We start from the raw sequence: 22,567 nt of genomic DNA, 5'->3' as shown, positions 1-22,567 counted from the left end.
TGACTTTATATCCAAAATTAAGAAGTTTTGAACCAAAATTCTTTAATTATTTGAGAATGTCGATAAATTCATTTGATGAATTATTAGAAATGATCAGTGAACAAATTGCATCTAATGATACCCATATGAGGTCAAGCGTGGCCCCAGAAGAAAAACTCGTGATTACATTAAGGTAAGATATTTATTTTATACATCAGAATATATGTTTTGTACTATAGAAGACTGTGAGTCGTCAGTGCTATTGCATGATAAAGGCGATGGAGACTCTCCTGGTACGATTGTAGAATATCCTGTAAAATATCCTTGTGGGTTTGAATATTGTTGGTTTTGCCAAAATACTTCATTAGGCGTGTTCTGCTGGCTCGTGATATGAATAGGCGCTGGTAATTTCTGCCCTTTCTGTATTACCTGGAGTAATTCAATTTTAGTAGCCAAACGCTTATTTTCTGGAACTTTTTTTAACTCTTTATACAATGACATACAAAAAAGCTTATCATCATCATCTTGCTTTGACATACTTTCTTGTAATTGTCTCTGTATTTTATCCCTTGATTCAATGCTATTTTCTAATATGTCAGCCAATCGCTCTTCTGAAGTAATTTTAGTCTTCTTCCTTTTATTGGGTACTGGTTGTATTTCACGTGCATTAACAAAATTATCTTGGTTTTGGTCAATGTTTTGAATTCCTTCATTTTTGGCTTCATGTATGTTTGATGTCGTTTCTTTGTTTTCTACTGTCTTCTGAAGAAAAGAAAGCCGGTCAAAATACATGTATTTTGAACCTTTACATGCACCAGAACCAGAAGGAATTGATTTGCCTTTCTTGAATTCCTTATTATAAGCATCCCGTATATTCTTCCACTTTTTTTGTAAAGTTACACCTGGAACAGAAATCAGTATTTTTAACAAAATTGTAGACTTATAAATACAGGAGCGGTCAAATAATTGAAGACACTCAAAAATTTGAAAAATTTAAAATAAAATAATTGACACTCATTATTTTAAACTAGCTGGTGCCCGCGACTTATAATTAATAAATGAAAAGTTTGCAACTTTTTTAACAAAACGATACAGATCAAGATTATATTGTTTCAGATATCTGGGTACTGGTTGTTCCTTTGGAGAACTGCATTACAACTTTCGTCTTGGCAAATCTACAATTACAGGAATTGTCCGTGAAGTATGTGAAGCTCTGTGGGAAAAAGTCGCAAAAAATGTCATGCCTGAACCCAGCGAAGATATATGGAAGAAAATAGCTACAGATTTTGAAAAATATGCAAAGGAGATGTTTCAAAATGTATGGGCTCCCGGCCACCTTTTGTACACTATACTAAAAACTAAGAAAACATGCAAAGAACAATTCGTAGGGGTTCATTTTCTTCAAATCATGTTCGTTTAATTGTTTAAAAACAATATTTTACACTTAAACTTGCAACACAACAGTGGAAAAACATCATGGCGGTAGTGATTACCGTAATAATGTCATCTGTCATTCTGTTTTAACTCACTATATACATTATATACTTTTTAATATATTTTTTACGCGAATGGGCGTAGATATATAAATATTGTATTGTATGTATTGAGAAACAATACCTATATTTGATAGAAATTAATTTTATTTACTTTCATAAATCTTGACTTAAAACAAACATACCAAAATATGTACTTCTATACCAATTTATTTTAGTCAAAACATTTAAGTGTGTAAATAAAACAACTTTAAGTACACATTTAGATAATATTTTATTTATTCTTCCCTTAGATACATTATTTATTCATTTTCAATATCTTCCCTTATCAATATTTTCATCCAATTATGTAGCAGGTTCTGTAATATCCCGTGACGAGCTCAGCCCAAACATCAAACAATGGTCATAGTGTGAGCGCAGCTACCTACGAGTACGGTTCGTTGCCCAGCGATGCAGTTGCAATAATAACTGATTATTTTGTCATCCCAAGAATGTCCTTGTCTTGCTATTGTAATCATCTAAAAAAAGAGAAATGTAAAAAGATTAGCTTCTCTAGTTTAAAATTATTAACGATTATTTTACGATTAATACAACTAACTGATATATATTTTACCTGATGATATTGAATCCTTGTCAACACAATGCACAGCGATCGCACGAAAATCACAAGAGTCCATAAAACATAAGCTGGGTAAACAAGTAAGGTAGAATCAGTCCAAAATCGTAAGCAGCACAGAGCAGAAACATATTCAGGATTGAAATGGAATCTTCTCATCAGTACATATTTATTCAATGTTTACATTGGATTCCACTATTATTATATAATATGTATATATCCACTTTTACACATATCAAATTGACAACTTCTTCTTTTTTAATTTGACATGTCACTTACATCTATAAAACCAGATACTATTTAAAAGGTTTTGTTATAATTATTATAAATAATTAATTAAATTCAGAAATAATGACCGGATACCCAAAACATAAGCCAGGTTGGAAAGTACTAAGGTAACAATAACTTTACGACAAAAACAGCGAAATACGAATTACCGACATCCAAAGAGTATAGTAACCTATGTGTGGTATACACATAGGTTCCTGACCGACATCGACAGTTTTGAAAACTTGACATTGACAGTATTCCGCCATACTTAATATTTCAAGTAGGAATGCTTATTTTAAATATTTTTAAACAGGAATACTTTAGGTTATCAAAATATATGTGTATTTTTCTTCAATTATACATATTATTCGTGTTTTTCAGTTATAGTGTACATGAGATGGCCGAAAATGAAACATCTCCTTTCCCCAATTGCATTGGCGCCATAGATGGCAAGCATATAAGGATTACAAAACCCAATGATTCTGGATCTTTGTATTATAATTACAAAACTTTTTTTTCCATAGTGCTGTTGGCACTTTGTGATAGTAACTATTGTTTTTCTTTCATAGATATTGGATCATATGGAAAAAGTAGTGATTCTGCAATTTTTAAAAATTCGGTATTTTATAAAAGATTAATAGAAAAGTCATTACACATACCAAAACCTAAACCAATATCTAACACAGATCCTACGCCATTGCCATACGTCATAGTTGGCGATGAAGCGTTTGGTTTATCCGAAACTGTAATGCGACCCTATGCAGGTAGAGGGCTATCATACGAAAAAAATATATTTAATTACAGGTTATCAAGAGCTCGACGTTATATTGAATGCACTTTTGGAATTCTGGCAAACAAGTGGCGCATTTTTCATAGGCCTATAAACGTTAATATAGACTTTGCCGAAGACATAATAAAGGCCTGTTGTGTGCTACACAATTTTGTTAGAACTAGAGATGGTATACAGTTTGAAGATACTTTATATACTGGGCCAATGAGTAATCTTAATACATTACATGCAGGAAGGGGTACACCGTCATCATTAAATATTAGAGACAAATATGCTAATTACTTTGTAAATGAGGGTCGTGTAGAATGGCAAGACACAAAAATATAAAAACTTGAGAGGTGTCAAGGGACACCCGGATAGAACGAAGTTGACCTCACTGGAGGCGAGTACTAGAGGCGAGTAGCGAGGCGTGGTGTTTGCGTGCGTGAGAATCGTGAGATTTTTTTCCGTCTAGCCCCCTTTCACAACGCGCGATAAGGAACTTCGTTCCAAAATTAAAATTTGTTACAGTTCGCGCCAAATAACTAAACTCAAGATGGCGTCGCGTCGGTTGCACATAGTCACTAGCTACTCCGTTACTATGCTAACGTGATATTTTTCCCGCGCCCGATACTTACCTCCAATCACAATAACAACATTTTTATATAGTTTAGTTATTTGGGGTGGACTGTCAATTACAAAATATGTAAACTACCCTGATAAATGTAAAATTAAATACATACTGACCAAAAAGAACCTTTTTTTCCAAAGAATCCTCATTTTCTCCAAAAATATCCACCAGCTCCTGCCAAGCTCCGTTTCTAATAATTTTATTGGAATATTCTGCACATTGGATGTCCCACAAAGCAGGTCTCTTTTCCACCTCATCGATGAATAGCTCGGTGTCGAAGCGATCCATTGTCACCGTCCGATACGCGCGGCTTCCGCAGAGCAACTGAACGCGCTCTAGGTACGTCAAGTAAATAGATCCGAGCGGCAACCGCGCGAATTCATTTTCTAGCGGTTGAGTGGCGGTAGCCGCGCGGTTTGTCAATCCGCGCGGACAGGTATGAACGAATTTATAGGCGCTAATGTAAATAAGATCCGCGCGGTCTAACCGCGCGATTTGCATCCGCACGGATTCCGCCATGTCTGAACTAGCTCTTAAGCCGGGGTTCGACCGTGAAATGAACGGTCAAACTTGAACTGAGCGAGGTTGTTTTGAGAAGCGAGAAATAGTTAAAATGACAATAACTTAGCTCGACCGAAAAATAGCTGCCAGAGGTGTTAGTGTTGCGACGTATTTGATACAGAACGGTTGGGTTGCCTACAAGTCAAAATGTACGAAGACTCGAGCTCGGAAGACGATTTTCACACTACTTATGAAAAAATAAAGATTTTGAAGGCCTGGTACTATAAAAGGAAAAATAGACAACCACCAAGATATTGGATAAGCAATCACATTGAGACTCGACTACTTAATGGGGAGTTTCATACTCTGTTTAATGACTTAGATGATGACCTTTTTAAAAAATATTACCGTTTGAATAGGCCACAGTTTCATGATTTGTTATCATATATTCAGAGTGATATCAGAAAGCAGGACACTAATTATCGTAAAGCAATAACTCCAGCGGAAAGACTTGCAGTTACTCTAAGGTATGTATTAAAAATCAATATTAATTTTACATTTTTTTATTACAAAGCAGCATTATTTAAGCATTATTTTATTAAAAAGGGGAAATCAACTATTGTGGTGATTGCGTTGGTGGGATGGACAGGTTATCCTGGACAATTGCTATTGATTCAACATCACATGCAGACGTGGATGCAGTACTATGCGGTGTTGTAATTGTGTTGTAACCATAGCTAATGTAATTGACCAGAATCTTTCACAGCAACCAATTAATGTATCTTACGATAGGTAAAGAGCTTCCAGAGAAGCGTTTCGTATAAGGGACTCATTTTGCAACTATTATAACACTACTGGTAGAATAACAACATAAAATAAACACTGAATGTAAACCCAATACCTGGCTGCATTTTAATAACTAATAATCTGTTAATGTTAATGCAATACGCACTTACGCCTTATTAATCTTAAATAATAAATAAGTTAAGTAAATTTTGTACTCACTATCTGGAATTTCATTATTCTTTATAGCGGCTACGATTTGAAGCCATGCGTCCTCCTTCTTCCTAATATCGCGATACTCCTTCAATTCCGTATTCCACAAACACGGGAATTGCCGAACAGCTTCAATAAACTCTTCCATTGTGCACCGTAAATCAAAACACACTAATCGCTAAAGTAAGCAAGCGCCCGCGCGTCCCTACAATCGGGCGAGCGAGGGGCGCAGGCGGGGTACGGGAGGGGAGCCGAACACCTCGCTCCGCTCGAAACTCGCAACCAACGTGATGACACAACGACGCCGCTTTGCTCATTTTTGCTCTCTCAGACCGCTCCGCTAGCCTCTTTGGCGGTCGAGCCTCAACTATGAAAATTATTGTTGCGAGTTAAGCGAGCTCATTAATGGCCTCGCTCATTTTGCGGTCGAGCCCCGGCTTTATACTACCTAAACAAAAGAAAACATCGGTTTTGGAAAAGAAGTCACTTGTATTACCATACCAGTCATGGAGAATTTTTTACTCTGTTTAATGAGTTAGATGATGAAAGTTTTACCAAGTCCTACAGACTACCGAGGAATATATTCTACGAACTACATAACTTAATTAAACCGCATATATTTAAGCAAGATACTAACTACAGGAGATCTATCTGTACCCAAGAGCGGCTAGCAGTATGTTTGAAGTAAGTACCTACCTAATTATTTTTTTGTTAATGTGTGTTTGTGTTTATGTGTGTTATCTGCGTTTGAATGTGATCAGTCTTTTTTGAGTGTTTGTTTTTTTTGTGTAAAAGGGCTAAGTGAGAAGTACTCAAAACGAGAATCAAGAAGTACGAGAATACATGAAAAATATTATGTAAACTGAGGTATGTAAGGATTACGAGAAATCGAGATCCGTTGTCTCTTTCTACCCCTCCGGGAGACTGGAGTGATGCATATTATGTAAAAACCAAATATATTTTTATATTATCTTATTTATTCATAAAGAAAACAAAAAAATCAACTGCCGTTCTGGCAGTAGCAAAAAAAACGTAAGGTTATATTAGAAACATAACGTACAAAAAAATTATAACAGTAAATCACATGAGACATATTGCTTTCTTTTCCATATAGTTACAAATTATCATATGTGTCTTCTTCGTTTCTGAATGCTTCTATCTGTTCATCGGTCATGTGCGTATCTTCCAAGCTTGAAACAGGTGCCTGTGTCGAACTTGGACCCGGTATTTGTGTTGAGCTAGGAACCGGTGCCTGTGTTGAGTTAGGACCACCGGCCTGTGTTGATGTAAGAACCGGTGCCTGTGTTGAGCTAGGACCCGGTGTCGAACTTGGACCCGGTGCTGAAGTGTAACCGGGGGAATACCAATTATTTTCATTTGTGTTATACCATGTGTTTTGTAGCTCAAGTTCTTCCAATTCTAAAAGAACATTGAAAATTTTACGTTTAGCCTGAAGCTGCATATATTGAGAAAGCTTTTTTACACTTTTTGATATCGACAGAAAAAAAGTGTCCATTTCGTCAAGGGTATTATTTTTCTCTATCAATGATTGTATTTCTAGTTTTTCTTGGCGTATTCTTTCACGGTTTGCATGGTGCTGTATAAGTAAATTACTTATTTCATCCGATTTTCTTGTTGCATTTCTGCATGTCGAGGCTGAGACGCTTGATGTCGGTGACGGCGAATGTTGTACAGATGGACGATCTTCTGGAGTGCTTCTTGTATGATTGCTTGATGTTTCAAAAAACTCATCGGTTACATTACTTTCCAATGAATTTGTTTCCTGTTCATTTATATTTGTTTGTGAGGTATAATTTGTAGTCCTGTTTCTATTCGTCATATATGGTATCAAAAATTCCATTACCTTCTCATATTTCCATTCACGAATTTGTTTACCACTCTGTCCACTTCTAGTGGCATTCTTCCTTTTTAATGCGTCCCGGTGGCTGTCTCTCAACTTTTTCCACTTAGATTTAGCCGTTTTTACTGAAATAAAAATAATTGAAATCATTATAAATATTAAATGTTGACATTGCCATAGTCAAAATATACTTACCGCATTATCACTCATGCAGAATTTATAACCATTATAAATATTTAAAAAATACCAGAGTTTCAAGGGAAACCAATTTATAAAAAAAAATATCTGAAATCAAACAAACAAAACGGATTGTATCTCTCGTACGTGGTCGCGGCAGACGGCGGCGTCGAAATTTGAAATGTTAATAAATAACGAGTGATAAATCCATTTTATTTGTTTGATTTCAATGTGTTGTGCTCGTGTGAATCTTAGACTTTTAATTGTTTCTTTTCTATTATTTAAAAATGGCTATAACTTTTGAACGAGTGAAAATTCTGTAAATACATAATTTCAGTAATGCCTAATCTTTTATAGTTCCGGAAACAACACGACACTGATTAAGATATTATTTTGAAATTACCCTTCTATTCTAACTGAAACCACGACACATAAATATAAATCTATATTATAATTATTACAGGTATTTGGCGACTGGTTCAAAATTTTCACAAATAGCTGAAAATTTTAGGATTGGAAAATCGACTGTTCCAAGAATTATAGAAGATGTCTGCGATGCCTTGTGGACAGTATTACAACCTTTGGTTATGCCAGAACTTAATGAAAATGATTGGAAAAAAATTTCAAAGCAATTTGAAGAAATCTGGCAATTCAAAAACTGCGTCGGGGCCATTGATGGCAAGCATGTGTACATGTTTGCACCCCCAAAATCTGGGTCCTCATATTACTGTTATAAACACAGGTTTTCAACTGTAATGATGTGCGTAGCCGACGCTACCCGAAGAATAATTATGGTAGATATAGGTTCAATGGGAAGGTTCAGCGATGGTGGTATTTTTGCTGATAGTATATTCGGAATTCGTTTGAGAGAAAACAGACTAAATCTACCACAGCCACAACCCTTGTACCAAAATGGAGAACCTGTACCGTTTGTTTTTATTGGAGACGAAGCTTTCCCTTTGATGACTAACTTAATGAGACCATATCCACGCGATAATTTAAATAACGAAAAACGAACATACAATTATAGACTTTCAAGAGCTCGTCGTATTGTGGAAGCTACATTTGGTGTATTATCACGGAAATGGTACGTATACCGTAAAGAATTTGAATGTAAAATAGAAACAGTGGAAAAAGTGATAAAAGCAACGTGTGTTCTACACAACTTTTTAATTGACAAGATGCCTGGCTATCTAGATAATAATGAAACGGGTTTGGCCACGACTATGTTTAACGACACAAACGTGGAAAATCTATTATCGAATGACAATATGGATGCCTATCAAGTTCGAGAAAAATTCTGTAGTTATTTCAACAACGAGGGCGCCGTTCCATGGCAAGACACTCGTATTACAACATTACTTGAACGAAATACTTAATATAATAAATTGCACTTACCGTCAGATAATTGAGTTTCTTTCAAAACGTTCTCCCAAGCTGCATCTTTGACGTCAGTAAGTTTATAGGTATCTATTGATGTGTTCCATAGACATGGATATTTTTTTACTGATTCAATAAATTGTTCATCCATTACGTTTTATTTAAATTAACTAATTGTTTACGTTGAAAAATACAAACTGCACAAATTATTCACGATAAAAGCGTGTGCTCGCGCGCACGGTACTAGCAAGATGGCCGGCCGGCGCGCGCGCGGGGTTCTGCGGGTTGCTAGCGGGCGAGAGGGGGGAGGGTGACATCGCTCACTGCACGCCGCTCACATCTCTCGTCTCCACTGCGCGTCGTCCGCGCACAGCTCACATCTCCGCTTCCATCGCGACATACAAATATTACACATCTCCGCACAGCGATCTCCACTGAAGCTGAGCGGAGAGGAGACGTGTCAATAACTCAATTCTATTGGTTGTTTAAAAAACATCTCCTCTCCGCTCGTCTCGTCTCCGCTTTGGTGGAGTCCCGGCCTAACTCTTGTACGATATGGAGTCACACGTACAACGGCGGCGTCTTGCCGTTGCAGCAGTAACTTTTATTTTGCTTAAATGCTTGCGCAAAAAATCACAAAAAAGAAAACGACGGTTTTGGGTGAAACAAATTTACAAAAATCGCTTGGAATCTGGGACTCAGCTGTACGCAGAGTTAGTGTCAGATAAAGTTGAACACAATTTTGCAAGAATGAATGCTAATCAATTTGAGATATTGTGTTCATTATTAAATAACAAGCTAAGAAAGAATGATACAAATTATAGAGATGCCATTACTGTGAAGGAAAGATTATTACTAACATTGAGATTTTTAGCAACTGGAGATTCGTACGTCAGTTTGCAGTATCTGTTCCGCATTTCCAAACAGTCTATATCGATAATTATTCCTGAAGTTTGTGAAGCCATCATTGACCTGTTAAATGATTATGTAAAGGTAAGTAAAACCATACTTTATTACTCAATAAAAAAGTAGTGTATTACAATCATAATTTAGAGAAGTAACATGTTTACAATTATTAATTATTTTTTGAAAACATGATATAGGTAGGTACTTATTTAATTCGGTGGTGACTGTGGAAGTGAATAATCCTGAGGTTTCAGAAACTGGGACTGCGATGAATTGGAGGCTAGATGAGCAGACGGTGATGTCTGTGGAATTGGAGCTGGATAATTTTGAGGTTGTAGAGACTGGGACTGTGATGAAGTGGATGCTATTGGTGTGCCAGGATATGAATTAGTGTAATATCCATAATTGCTATCCCCATATCTTCCTGTGTCAGCTTGAAAAATAACTTGGCATATAGCATTTTTGACATTAACTAATGTTACTGCATCATATTTCCGCAATTCAGTAGATATATACTGCCCGAAAGCAATGTAAGAATCAGTTTCCGGTTGTGGTGGCTGAGCACATTGTTGCAGAAGTTGGAAAGCCTCTGAAAGAGTTTCATCTGATATGTCATCTGCATTATTAGAAGTAGTTTTCTTTCTTTTTTTTGTTCTTTTGTTTGTTGTTTGGACACTGGATTGTGCATTCTGATCATTCTGCTCTCTACTCTGATCTGTGTGGTGGTTGGCTCTCTCCGGTTGTGTGTCACTAGTAATGTTACTGTTCTCGTTTTCGCTCACTGTAGTATTAACTTCAAGTTCCCCTTCAGTCGTATCAGATTCTACCTGTAACAACAATTATTATTACTATTTACTGCTTATTCTTATTTTCAGCTTTATATTATAATTAAGATCTCCTTTATTTTCAGGTGCCGTCAACTAAAGAAGAATGGCGTACAGTTTCTCAGCAATTCGAGAATAAGTGGAATTTCCCACACGTGATAGGAGCGATGGACGGCAAACACGTCGCTATACAATCGCCTTTTAATAGTGGCAACGACTTTGATAATTACAAATTATTTCCTAGTATTGTTCTTTTTGCATTAGTAGATGCAAATTATAGGTTCCTGTATGTGAATGTTGGGACTAAAGGCAGAATATCAGATGGAGGCGTGTTCAAAAGCACAAATTTATATAAAAAACTTGAAAAAAAAGAGCTAAATATTCCTCCACCGGAGATATTGCAAGTTCCCTATAAAATTGAGGTACCCTATTATATACTAGGTGATAAAGCTTTTCAGCTTAATGATTATACTATGAAACCATACGATGGTACACGGGAAAGGGGTTCTTGTGAAAGAATTTTCAACTACCGACTGTCAAGAGCACGTAGAGTAGTTGAAAACGCGTTTGGAGTACTTAGTTCTGTCTACAGAGTCCTGCGTAAACCTATGCTTTTGGAACCAGAAACTGCGACTAAAGTCGTGCTGGCAACGGTTCATCTATATAACTACTTACGCAGTAATCCTAACTTTATATCGCCAGGAACGTTTGATACAGTACAGGAGAATGGAGATGTAATACCTGGAAGCTGGCGAAATGAACCGCCATCACAATCGCTACAACCGATGGCCGTCGTACCAAGAAGAGCAACAGAAAATGCCACTACAATACGGTCCCACTTAGCAAGACACTTTGTTACAAACCATACAATAGTTTGGCAAAATGAATATCAGTAAACTAATAGCTCACATGTTCCAATGTATCGCGTGTGGTTCCGGGTTCATTTTTATCCGCCATAAAGTCGAAGTCATCATACGCAAACCACTTTGATTTATATGTATCTTGAGCACCTGAAATAAACAAGTTACTCATTAAAATAACCACGTGTATTTCTAACAGCTTAAATGTAAAAAGCGAAATCACGTGAAATCCACAGTAAATATTATGATGTAATTACTTATAATAAAATATATAATTTTAATACCTACAGATAAAAAGTAGCTTTGTTTTCTTACCGGATCCAGTTATACGGCTTTGCTTCTCTCTGTGTTTCTCCCTTCTGTAGCCTCCCGCCAGAGATCGCATTTTTTTCTTTAGGTTCTCGATCGACTTATTTCCCATTTCACGAGAAATCTGACGCCAAGCATCATCTCTAACACCTCTATTGGTGTAATTAGAATCTTTGGGATCCCATAAACATTTAAATTCTTTATAAAGCGATATCAAACGGCGACTTTCTGAGATGTCCATGGCGAGGTGGATCGCGCGAACCAACACAACCGTCCACACCGCGCGCATCACGCAACTGAGGCACCTTTGAGGCTGGCATTGTAAAACCGACCGCACACGGATCGCGCGAGGTAGGGAGCGCGCGCTCCAATACGTGCGCATGGATCGCGCGCGGCACGTCCACACCGCCTGCATCTTTGGATCGCGCTGCTGCCGCGCGCGATCGGAGCGCGATGGATCGTCCGGTGTGGACCCGGCTATTGGCCTACAGAGGCATATTACTAGTGAGACCTGTCGCACGTTCCGTACCTTAATTCGGGGTATAAATATAGGTCCGATTTGCGGACTATGTACAGTCGAATTCTGAGCTTCTATGGAAATATACGCATTTGAAAGATAAGAACATTGGAAGGTTTTCTTCGGTCGACCGGCACCTCTCCCGATACGTCACACAATGTATTTTTTGCCAGACCAAATATTTTTTTGAAATTATAAAACAGAAAGAGATAGGATATTTTTTTAATCATATCCTATCCTATAGTTATAGTATACGTTTTTAAATCATAGCCTATCTGCAGTGGAGTATCCGCTGGAGAAATAGTGCGCCACAGGCTGCTTTACTTTCTGTCTTATGCCAGAAATCATAAAAACTAATGCCTGAGATGCTATTGAAGAACTGCGTCCCTGCGACGCATGATCTTGATATCCTTCAATTATATCCTTTTTAACATTATAATGAATTTTTTTTATCGCTATCTCATCGAATGCGAGAATAAAACAATTTTTATCTGCTTTTAAAGTTTTTAAATATTTCTGCATAACTTCCAACACAGGTTTATTGACACCAACATCAACGGGAACATTACTTAATAGTGTTTTTAATGTTCCTGGTGTTGGTAAGCAAAACATTCCCCACAGTAATCTTGAAGCAAGTAGGTGACCTCTTATATGTATATTCTTAATGCTATCACCTTCTCGTCTCGAGTCCACCTGTGACCAGTTTTTGGCCTCTTGGCCTTAATCGCCCTTGTAGTAAAATAGCAAATGCTGGTGTAATTTTTTTTGATAGTTTTTCCACTGCAACATCATTATTTTCTGAGCCAACTTGTTCTTTAAGGATACACTTCTAATGCGATTGCGCAGTTCGCATTTTTTTTTAAAGATATCTGCGGCATTTAATTAGGCTCAGATTATCATTAATCTTACTGAGATTCGCGTGTGCGTGTGGTGAAAATGTTCAAGCGAGTGTGCAGGAAGCGCTAAGCTCAATGATGCACAAGTCAGTTGTAACGAAAACAGTTTATTGCACAAGCACTATTAAATAACTTAAGAGTCTATATCATGCACTAACACTAGAACTTAAAGCTAAACAAAGGTCCGCACTTAAATCTACCATAATTAACTAAAGAAGGAGTGAGAGAACGATAGCAAAGTCTTAGACACTAAACTTAAACACTAACGATTTTCTATAAAGTCTAAATGCACACAGCGATACTCTATAAGCACAGGTAACAGTTTTAAGCACTAGCAATATAGTGGCCGCGCCCGATCGACTCCAACACACACCAAGTGTCCCGGGTTCGAGTCCGGGGTGTATCACTGATGTGTGTGTGACTGTATGTATGTGTCGCTGAGACTGTGTAATGTGTGCATGTATGTACGTGAGTATGTATGTGAGTGTGTATAAATATACGTACATGAATATTTTATATGTTTGTGTATGTGTATGTGTGATATAAGGAATAAACTAAATACATAAATTATGTTAATGTGGGTGAAGTGCCCACAATCTTCTGTTTTCTGTTGTTGTGCTGTGAGTTGGTGCTCTGAAGGTATCTCTTTGTAAAGAATTAACCACTTCAGCTGCGGTAATAGTTGGCTAAAAACAAAAAACAAAAAATGTTCTTTTTGGTATAACATAAGTATGCACAAAATTACAAGTAAACATCTTCAAAGAAGCCTTTTTTATATATTCTGTCTTCTTACTTCAGAAACAGTTGTGTGGGTTATTGTAGCAGATGTTGAGGGATAGTTAGTGAGATCTCTGAAGGAAACCCTTTGTATAGAATTAACCACTTCAGCTGCGGTAATAGTTGGTTCACAGTCAGTTGGATGACTAACCTAAAAAACAAAAAATAAATAATATGTACAAGGAGTACATATAGGGTATAGCATAAGTATACACAAAATTACAAGTGAAGAGCTTCCCAAAAGCGTTTTTTTACCGCTTTAAGTTTTAAATATTATAACCCAAAAAGTTAAAATAGTTATATTGTTATACAGGTTATCTTATATTTTTTTTAAAGATCACCAAAAATTTTTTGAGATCATCTAACCTGACTAATTTCCAGTATAAAATACAGAGAGGTAAGGTATAAAGCTGCATAAAGATACTCACAATACCATTTACGACGAAAAACATGAATATGGAGGTAATTGGCTTTATATATTTATATATAAAGCAAATTAAAGCAACAACTTACATCATACATTGGAATAGCATCTCTATTCAATTGTTTACTCATCTACAAAATCTGCATCTTGAAATGCTTCTGACATAGCATTCTGTGCTCAGAATGAAGCAATGAAAGCGTAGGTTCCCTTCCCGGGAAAATAAACTTTGCGCAATGTTCACAGCTGTGAATGAGACATAAGTTATACCAAATTATTATTTGTACACAACTGTCCAGAAAAGCAAAATAAGAGGACAGTGTTTTTAGGGTTAAAGTATGTAAATTTCATTAGCTCATCACAAGTGACAGATGCAAAATCAACCCTCAAGAAATAAAAGAATTAATCCTTAAGGTGGGTACTGACCAACGTTACGAGGTGTAATGTAACATTCGCATCGAGCGTGTACGCATCGAGCACGTTACGCTGTGTTCTAAAATCGGCGTAACATGCTCGTCAAAACTCTGTGCTCCATATTCGCCGCCAGTTCACTCAAGATGGCCGACAGCGAGGCCGCGTTGGTATCTTTGATTCTACTTAATTATTGTTTTATCCAAATTAAGAAGAAGAAAAAACGTTACTGGACATCAAACTTATTTAAAAACAGAGGCGTATGTGGTGGTTTGTCATTGATAGCAATTTTAAAAAACCAAATGATTACTGGACAGTATAAAAACTTTGTACGTATGTCTCCGATCGAGTTTGAAGAACTCGTGAATTTAATTGGACCAAGTGTACATAAAAAGGATACAAATTATAGAAAAGCAATCAGTGTCACCGAACGATTAGCACTAACGCTTCGTTTTTATGCAACAGGAGATTCCTATACTAGTATGCAATATCTTTTCAAGATATCAAAGCAACGAATAGGATTTATAGTAAAAGAGGTCAGCGAAGCCCTTATTGGAGCATTAAAAGAATATGTAAAGGTATGTAGTGTTTTAATTAATTCAGAAAAGCAGTCATTACATATCAAATTATTTAATCAATTAAATCACCAAATTCTGATAAAAATCGTTCACTCATAGCTGGTGACCCATAGTCACTTTGATGGGACGTATTTGATGCAGGTGTTTCAGGGCTTTGCTGTGGCATCGGTTGGCTTTGCTGTGGCATCGGTGAGGCTCTTGAAATTGTTCGTGTAGAGTATCCTTGTGAATAATAATTGTTCGTATTCATGCCAACATAGTCATATTCTCCGCGATCAGCACTAAACAATATATTAGATATATAATGTTGTACATGCATTTTTGTTGTTTTTGAATACGATCTTAGTTTATTTGCCAAAAAAATACCATAGGCTTCACATTCGTCAATTTTGTGCGAAGTTGATTCCGTTTGCTCGGTTTTCTTTTTTAAAATGTTGTAAGTAGATGCCATTATTTCCTCTGGGCTTGGGACAACTGCTTTCTTCCTTTTTTTGGCAGGCGGAGGGCAATCACCAAGCGGTTGTTCTGAAGCACCTTCACCTTCACGTAGCTGAAAATAAATATAAATCATTATTTCAGATGCCAGAAACACCAGAGCAATGGCTGGTTGTAGCAAATGACTATGATACTTTGTGGAATTTTCCACATTGCTTAGGCGCAATCGACGGTAAACATATTTTACTGCAGTCACCGATCAACAGTGGAAGTGAATTTTATAATTACAAGGGTTTCTTTAGCATCGTATTACTGGCAGTTGTTGACGCGAAATATAACTTTTTGTATGTAAACATTGGATGTCAAGGAAGAATATCTGATGGAGGGGTTTTCAATAACTGTGAATTAAACGAAAAACTAAAAATTAATGCATTAAACATCCCTCAACCCACTGCGTTGCCAGCAAGAACAGAAGAAATTCCATTTTACTTTGTTGCCGATGAAGCTTTTGCTCTTTCCGGAAATATGATGAAAGTATATGCAGGATATCATGAACGTGGTTCTAAAGAAAGAATATATAACTACCGACTTTGCAGAGCTCGTAGAGTGGTGGAAAATGTGTTCGGCATATTGTCTGCAGTGTTTAGAGTTTTGCGGAAACCTATGTTGTTAGAACCGAAAACCGCGACATCTGTCGTAACAGCAATAACATGCCTTCACAATTTTTTAAGAAAAGGTAATAATGCTCAGGTATATACCCCTGCAGGTAGCTTTGACGAAGAATCGAACGGCCAAGTCAGATTAGGAAACTGGAGAGAAGGTAACAATGATATGACTAGTATGTTACCCTTGCAAATAAGACCGCGAAGGGCTACAAGATCTGCTCACAATGTTCGTGATGAAGTTGCTGAATACTGCATTCAGCAAGGGTCTGTAAGCTGGCAAAATAATTATGCTTAAAATGGACTTACAGTATCTGTTGTAGCACGAGGTCTATTTCTATCCAGTAGAAATATCATGGCTTTGTATGCAAACCAACTACTATGGTACACTTTATCTGCACCTGAAATTAAAGTTGCAATTAACAAACGTCGACCCAAAGTAGTATATTTCGTGAATATCGTTATCTATGCTAGCAAAATAATTGTATTTATTTTTTATAATAAGTAATTGTATCTGTCACTTGTGGGCCTATGTACTTAAAAACTTAATAAATAATTACGTACCTTGTCCTGTACTAGTTGATTGTTTAATTTTTTGTTTCTCCCTCCTCAATGATGCCAGTAAACTGGTCATTTTTTTTTTACATGTTTCTCTTTCACTGTCGAGTAACAAAGCCAATCTATTCCAAGCGTCTTCTTTCTTGAGTTTGTTATAATGCTCTGGATGAGCTACATTCCACAACACTTCCTCATCTCTGTATTTTTCTATAAAAAACAAAGTTTTTTCTTTGTCCCACTCCATTTTTTAAAATATAGATGAACGACGTTTGATGATTCGCGACGCGCGTGCGCTCGTGACTACTTGCAAGAGCGTACTGACTGAACCGCGTAACACACAAAGGGTTCGCCAAAAAACCGACAGCCGGGTGGAGCACTCGCAGCGAGCAACGAGCGGCTCGTTGCTCGCTGCGAGCGCCTTGTTTCTACGTACTGACTGCACAAATGCTCGCTGTGTAACACGTTACATTACACCTCGTAACGTTGGTCAGTACCCACCTTTAAATGCATGATTTTTGTTTTGAATTATCTTTTGGCCAGACCTCAGTGTTTTTAAGCTTCGATTTCCCTTTCTATATTATTCTTTTATCACATCGTTCTTTTTAAACGAGCATAACGTCCCTGCAAGTTCAGATCTGTAACCAACTAAAGTAATATTTGGATTTCTTTTTATACAGTACCCAGGAATTGATCACTGCCATATCAATCGTGTGATAAAATAATCGAATATACCACTTGCAACTTTTGATTCGGATTCTATACCTTCCCAAAAAACTGTCCATCAGGTCAACCCCTCCCATGCTATACCTTCCCAAAAAACTGTCCATCAGGTCAACCCCTCCCATGTGGGTGTTATAATGTTTGATTATTTTTGGAAAGGCTATGGTAATTTGTTTTTTTGTTTTTGTTTTTTGTCGTACCTATTCACAGTTTCAGCTGGTTCAGAGCCTACATAAGTTGATGCTAATGTGACAACCTTATTATCTTTCCAGCATGTTACCGAGATATCAAGGCCTTCGTAATCAGCAACTTGTTCCTCGTATGTTCCTCGTACTATAGAATCTTTCATACAATATTTTACACCTGGCAATGTGCAATTCTTTCCGAGGCGGTTCCTTTGAATAGTACCCAATGTGCATATATTCCTTGAGTCCACAGGTAATACAGTAGAGGAACGGATGTATAGAAATTGTCGAAACATAAGATGACTGAGGTTCATATTTCTTGGAATTGGTCGGCACAATCTAGTCACTGTATTACTGAGTACACCAAGATTCATTAGATAAATAAATTGTCAACATCTTGTTTACCGGAATATATTTCAAAACTGGATGTGGAGCTGGGGGACGTATCTCAGGGAACTGGGAAGAGGCCGCTCACTTCCTCAGAAGAGATCTCCGAACCGACTAGGAGGAGGCGAGTCTCCGAGTCAGTTAATTATCTGGAGAGTAATTTGAGAATTGAAAAATCGGCCCTAACTGTGCTAAAATAATAAATATTCGTTGACATGCCATGTTTAAGTGACATGTGTCATGCAAGAAGGTAAAATATTGTATCCCATAATAATCAAGATACCTAGGAAAGCCTTCAATTCTTTGATATCTAGTATGGTCCAGCCTATTACGGTGTTTTGACTCGCATATCGGTTACTGTCTATAATAATCAATTCAAGAACTTCTTGAGTATTTTTTTTTCAAAAATGTGAAAAAGGTGAAGAACCTACAGAATGCATTGTATAGAAATTATTTACAATTATGTTCTTCACAATTTCCTTTAGTCCCATTATGGGCTAAGTTACTAATGATGGATGTATCGGGTGTCTGGCGGCAGATTTATGTTTTCAAAATTAAATAAAAAAAAAAGTGTGTGTGTGTCAGCTACGACGCACGATTGGAGTTTACTCCTTACGAACGATAATTATGATATATATCGAATAGAAAAAAGGGTAAATGAACGCATCTGCTAAAATGATAAGAGAAACAAACATATATCTGTAATTATTCGGATTATTTATATTACTTCAATAATGCGTATTACATAAAGTATGTTACAAAATAATATAAATAATAATAATAATTGTGTTCAATTTATACAAATCCAATTTTAGGATGATTGATTTCTTTCACTTTGAATTATAATATCATTCTTAAATACTGTAATTATAGGTTTGTGGTAACTGAAATACGATACGTGAACTTCGGAAGTTACATGAGTTATGAATCGTGAAAACACCGCATCAATAGTTGTACCATATCTAGCGCGCAACACACACGTACAAACATACGCACACATTCAACTCTCAGACTGGAGGTAGTGAACTATACAGTGAGACTACGAAGTATCGCGCAAAGAGGAGACCCCGAGAATGAGATACGCTGTGTAATGTATTCCATCTCATTCTTTTACACGTTCAATCCTACATATATATATGTGTCAGTCCAGGCATAAAGGGTCCAGTAGTGGGGTATTGAGTTAAGACTGGATTCGGTATCTAGAATAGTCAATTGATAGTATGGATTGAAAAAATAATCAAAAAGTAGCACACGTTTTTTTTATCAGACATTTGAAGTTGAAATTCTGAAAAAGCTTGATTTGAGAAAAAGCATTTTGAAAGTTTGAGTGAAAAAAAAAACACACTTTTACTTGCTTGTTACGTAGATTTTTATTCATTATTGTAGATTGATATGTTTTCCATAGAATCAACTTATAATTATACTTTTGACATCAAAACTAAAACAATTATTATCAAAATAAAAGAAGGATACACAGTCTAGTAAAAAAGGTCCACTTGCCGATATTTAATAAAAAGTTAGTTATTGCGATAGTAATTAACAATAAAAAAATAAAATTAAGTATTCTTACTCTATTTAGGAACTAACAAAATAACAAGACAGGCTTTTTTCAAACATTACTGCAACAGAATAATGATTATTTTAGCCACTGGTACCTTTTATGTAATTTCATAAAAGGTACCAGTGGCTAAAATAATCATTATTCTGTTGCAATAATATTTGAAAAAAGCCAATACAAACATAAAAATAAAACTTATTCTATTTGGGACTCCAACTTACGTTTTGGACAAAAATAAATTCCTCCTCGCACCTGATTCCTATGACCAACCTGTTTGCAGTACGAACATGTTGGTTTTTGTCGAATACTCTTTTCAATTGATGGTTTCTGAAAAGAGTACTCGACAGATGTTGTTGGGACAGAGTTGTGGTCAACATCAACATTTGGAATGGGTTTCGGGCATAAAATGTCTTTAGATTCTTCACGTACAAATTCACGAATCTTATTATAAAGATACGATTTTCTTTCGTACGTCATGCCTGCAGGGGATTTTTCTAAAGGAAAACCGTATACTTTATTCGGGTTCAAAACCTTTGATACAGTTGGTTGACTGTCAGTATATTTTTTGTAACATAACATGTGCCCTCTATTATCTTCATTTGTTTCAAAATGACTAAAATGCAGAAGTTGGTTAATAGTTACACAATCAGGTTGAAAAAAATTGGCCCAGTCGTAAGTTTTCACAAAAGTTTCTCCTTTCTCATCACCAGTTAGAACAGCTACTATAGATTTTGTTTTCGGACAAGCTTGAACAGCAGCTGCAAGAATATCCTATAAGTTATTGCATTCCCATTTTCTAAAACTTTTTTTGAATAGACCGAAATACATGTCGGGTGCAAACTTCGTATGACCCACGGGAAGGAAAGATATACGGAAACTTCGGTGTCTGCCTGTTAAAACTCGCCATGTTGCATATTGCATGACATAGTTATTTTTATTTTGTCCAGCACAATTATCTGCATGACAAACAACATCTTTTTCGCCTATACCAAAATTTTCGAAAAAATGATGTAGCATTGAAATTATTACATTAGCTCCTTTCCCAGTAGCACAGGGTTCAGGAATTACGTACAAAACGAACTTTCTCAAAGGCTCTGCAGCAACACCAAATAAACTGACTTTAAATCCTGTCAAGAAATACAGTGGCCCAATTTGTTGTGAACTGTGCGGCAAATGCACCTGTTGGGCAAAATCAAAAGAGTAATGCATGACGCCATCATAAGAACATGGTTCATGAGGTCCAAGAATAAGAGTAGAGTCCGTTATTGAATCAGTCGCAACTTTGATTACATTGTTATAATATTTTCGTTCATTTTGCACTAAATCAAGGTGCTGCCTCGACTTTTCTACAAGCTGTAACTTTTCCTTTTCATCTAAACCACCCATTCGTCCCAACGTGGTCACGTTTTTCTGACAAGTTGCACATAGATCTGTTTTCGGTTTCTGTATAACGACATATGGACAAAAATCTTCCCAAAGATCATACCAACTACTTCTACTAATAGGAGTTTTATCGAGTAAAGCTATAGTTTCCAAATATTTGTTGTACACATACGCTTTAGACATACTACAAGGTAAAATTATTAAATCAGATTTAAATTGGTGGCCTGGTAATCGGCCCGGCAATACTAAACCGTTTTCATTAGCGAACTGTCTTATAAAAGTGATTGCGTCTGATCTAGTTTGCAAATTAATACAATTGTAAGGTCGTTTACGTGACCCGTGGACCTTTGGAGCAACACCGCTGTCCAGAAAGTTCTTTTTTACATTTTTTAACCTTTTCAAACCAGTGGCATATACATATTGGAAAAAAATCTTGCATACTGAAACACCTCGAAAGAAATACTTTACCGTGTATTCTTTTCGTTGCAAGTTTCTGTTTTTTGAATGTAATGTATTTTCACTTGTACGTAAGAGAGCATTTAAAGCTCCTTTCAAGACCAAGTGATGATGATTGACTCCTTCATTACAACGTGAATTTAATTCGATACAATCTAACCTACTACTTAATATTACATCTTTTTGAAATTTGGACACACAATTATTATTACATCCACAGCCAGTATCTAAGAATGAGGCCTGAGTTACATCGTCTAGAATTAAAGGATCATCATCTAGTAAAATATTACCAATTTGCCGCTCTTCGAGCGGCTCACAAGCACTAAATTCGATGTCACACGATAATTCTGTACCCCGTTGACTTTTGAACTCTAAATTAAAATTTTCATAGTCTTCATGTTCTACAGACGCTGAATAGCTAAACTCTGAAAACAAATAGTTGAAATATACATTCTACACAGGTCATTTTTTCATACTATGTCTATGACATAGGTACCTAACACAACTTCTTAATTGGTATTAGAGTCCTTGCTGTAGTCATAAAGAATATGTACTATTGCATGCATACAATGATCACGTCGATCTTTTTTGATTTTACACAAGGCTCGGCTAACTATTTTAGCAAAATCATAACACTCATGTATTTCATCTTCACTGATTGCTTCTGTATTAGTGCTTTTTTCATAATACTGATCCGTTTCATCCATCTCAGATGTCGACTCTGTGAAATTATTTTCTAAGTTGTAAGTACCTGAATAAGGTGCAACGGTTTCTTCTTCTGTTGGTAAATCCGGCGTTGTTGCGGTCGAGGCCAAAACAGGTAGTGTGTTTACTTCCACCTCCATAGAAAGTGGTACAGGTCCATCAGAATGCTTAGATTCATCACTAGAGCTGGAACCTTCGGTTGAATCTTCAATAATTATGTTACCTAAAAACAAATTTGAATTTAGTATAAATGGGATGAAATTATGACTAATTGAGATTCATTAGCCTATCAACTTTGTCGCGGTCAGTTTTCAGTATATGTGGATGCAGCCGAATTATTATGATT

At 36.4% G+C, this 22,567-nt stretch overlaps 4 protein-coding genes and 1 long non-coding RNA gene across 6 annotated transcripts; 1 reads left to right on the top strand and 4 right to left on the bottom strand.

Moving 5' to 3' along the window:
* Positions 1-162: 162 nt before the first annotated feature.
* On the bottom strand, positions 163-4,468 carry LOC140752836 (uncharacterized). Its single transcript, XM_073087194.1, has 2 exons — positions 3,875-4,468; positions 163-881 (listed from the first exon to the last, which is right to left on the bottom strand). Exons 1-2 carry the CDS (start codon positions 4,275-4,277, stop codon positions 187-189), a joined length of 1,098 nt encoding a protein of 365 aa, XP_072943295.1. The 5' UTR covers positions 4,278-4,468; the 3' UTR covers positions 163-186.
* Positions 4,469-5,724: 1,256 nt separating this feature from the next.
* Positions 5,725-8,918, bottom strand: LOC140752837 (uncharacterized). The gene is made up of 2 exons (XM_073087195.1): positions 8,692-8,918; positions 5,725-7,241 (listed from the first exon to the last, which is right to left on the bottom strand). Exons 1-2 carry the CDS (start codon positions 8,822-8,824, stop codon positions 6,370-6,372), a joined length of 1,005 nt encoding a protein of 334 aa, XP_072943296.1. The 5' UTR covers positions 8,825-8,918; the 3' UTR covers positions 5,725-6,369.
* Positions 8,919-9,509: 591 nt separating this feature from the next.
* On the bottom strand, positions 9,510-12,030 carry LOC140752835 (uncharacterized). Of its 2 annotated transcripts, XM_073087193.1 has the most exons (4): positions 11,579-12,030; positions 11,313-11,413; positions 9,785-10,406; positions 9,510-9,645 (listed from the first exon to the last, which is right to left on the bottom strand). In XM_073087193.1, exons 1-3 carry the CDS (start codon positions 11,985-11,987, stop codon positions 9,789-9,791), a joined length of 1,128 nt encoding a protein of 375 aa, XP_072943294.1. In that variant the 5' UTR covers positions 11,988-12,030; the 3' UTR covers positions 9,510-9,645; positions 9,785-9,788. The 2 variants fall into 2 exon arrangements, with proteins under 2 accessions (XP_072943294.1, XP_072943293.1); XM_073087192.1 differs by lacking the exon at positions 9,510-9,645 and having other exon boundaries at positions 9,668-10,406; positions 11,579-12,029.
* Positions 12,031-13,996: 1,966 nt separating this feature from the next.
* Positions 13,997-16,605, top strand: LOC140752834 (uncharacterized). Its single transcript, XM_073087190.1, has 2 exons — positions 13,997-15,172; positions 15,752-16,605. The coding sequence occupies exons 1-2, from the start codon at positions 14,693-14,695 to the stop codon at positions 16,565-16,567; spliced, it is 1,296 nt and encodes a 431-aa protein (XP_072943291.1). The 5' UTR covers positions 13,997-14,692; the 3' UTR covers positions 16,568-16,605.
* Positions 15,168-17,328, bottom strand: LOC140752840 (uncharacterized). Its single transcript, XR_012103472.1, has 2 exons — positions 16,579-17,328; positions 15,168-15,722 (listed from the first exon to the last, which is right to left on the bottom strand). It is a non-coding gene; the product is annotated as an uncharacterized LOC140752840 (long non-coding RNA).
* Positions 17,329-22,567: the final 5,239 nt, after the last annotated feature.

Source organism: Epargyreus clarus, unplaced genomic scaffold (assembly GCF_041222505.1).
Source record: "Epargyreus clarus isolate Ecla_fem2 unplaced genomic scaffold, WU_Ecla_fem_2.2 ptg000025l, whole genome shotgun sequence".
Taxonomy (NCBI): Eukaryota; Metazoa; Arthropoda; class Insecta; order Lepidoptera; family Hesperiidae; genus Epargyreus; species Epargyreus clarus.
The sequence above is the reverse complement of the archived record's forward strand: the minus strand, read 5'-3'. Positions and strand labels throughout refer to the sequence as shown.

Bases quoted from the DNA above. Each gene is read 5' to 3' on its own strand.
- LOC140752835 (XM_073087193.1), bottom strand. From the start codon at position 11,987: ATGCAGGCGGTGTGGACGTGCCGCGCGCGATCCATGCGCACGTATTGG. The intron at 11,414-11,578 runs GTAAGAAAACAA...TGTTTATTTCAG, and splicing joins AAGCCGTATAACTGGATCCG to GTGCTCAAGATACATATAAA. The intron at 10,407-11,312 runs GTGAGCTATTAG...TTGTTGTTACAG, and splicing joins CACGCGATACATTGGAACAT to GTAGAATCTGATACGACTGA.
- LOC140752834 (XM_073087190.1), top strand. From the start codon at position 14,693: ATGCTCGTCAAAACTCTGTGCTCCATATTCGCCGCCAGTTCACTCAAG. The intron at 15,173-15,751 runs GTATGTAGTGTT...TCATTATTTCAG, and splicing joins CATTAAAAGAATATGTAAAG to ATGCCAGAAACACCAGAGCA.
- LOC140752836 (XM_073087194.1), bottom strand. From the start codon at position 4,277: ATGGCGGAATCCGTGCGGATGCAAATCGCGCGGTTAGACCGCGCGGAT. The intron at 882-3,874 runs GTCAGTATGTAT...TTTCTGTTCCAG, and splicing joins GGAAAAAAAGGTTCTTTTTG to GTGTAACTTTACAAAAAAAG.
- LOC140752837 (XM_073087195.1), bottom strand. From the start codon at position 8,824: ATGGATGAACAATTTATTGAATCAGTAAAAAAATATCCATGTCTATGG. The intron at 7,242-8,691 runs GTAAGTGCAATT...TTTTTATTTCAG, and splicing joins AGAAACTCAATTATCTGACG to TAAAAACGGCTAAATCTAAG.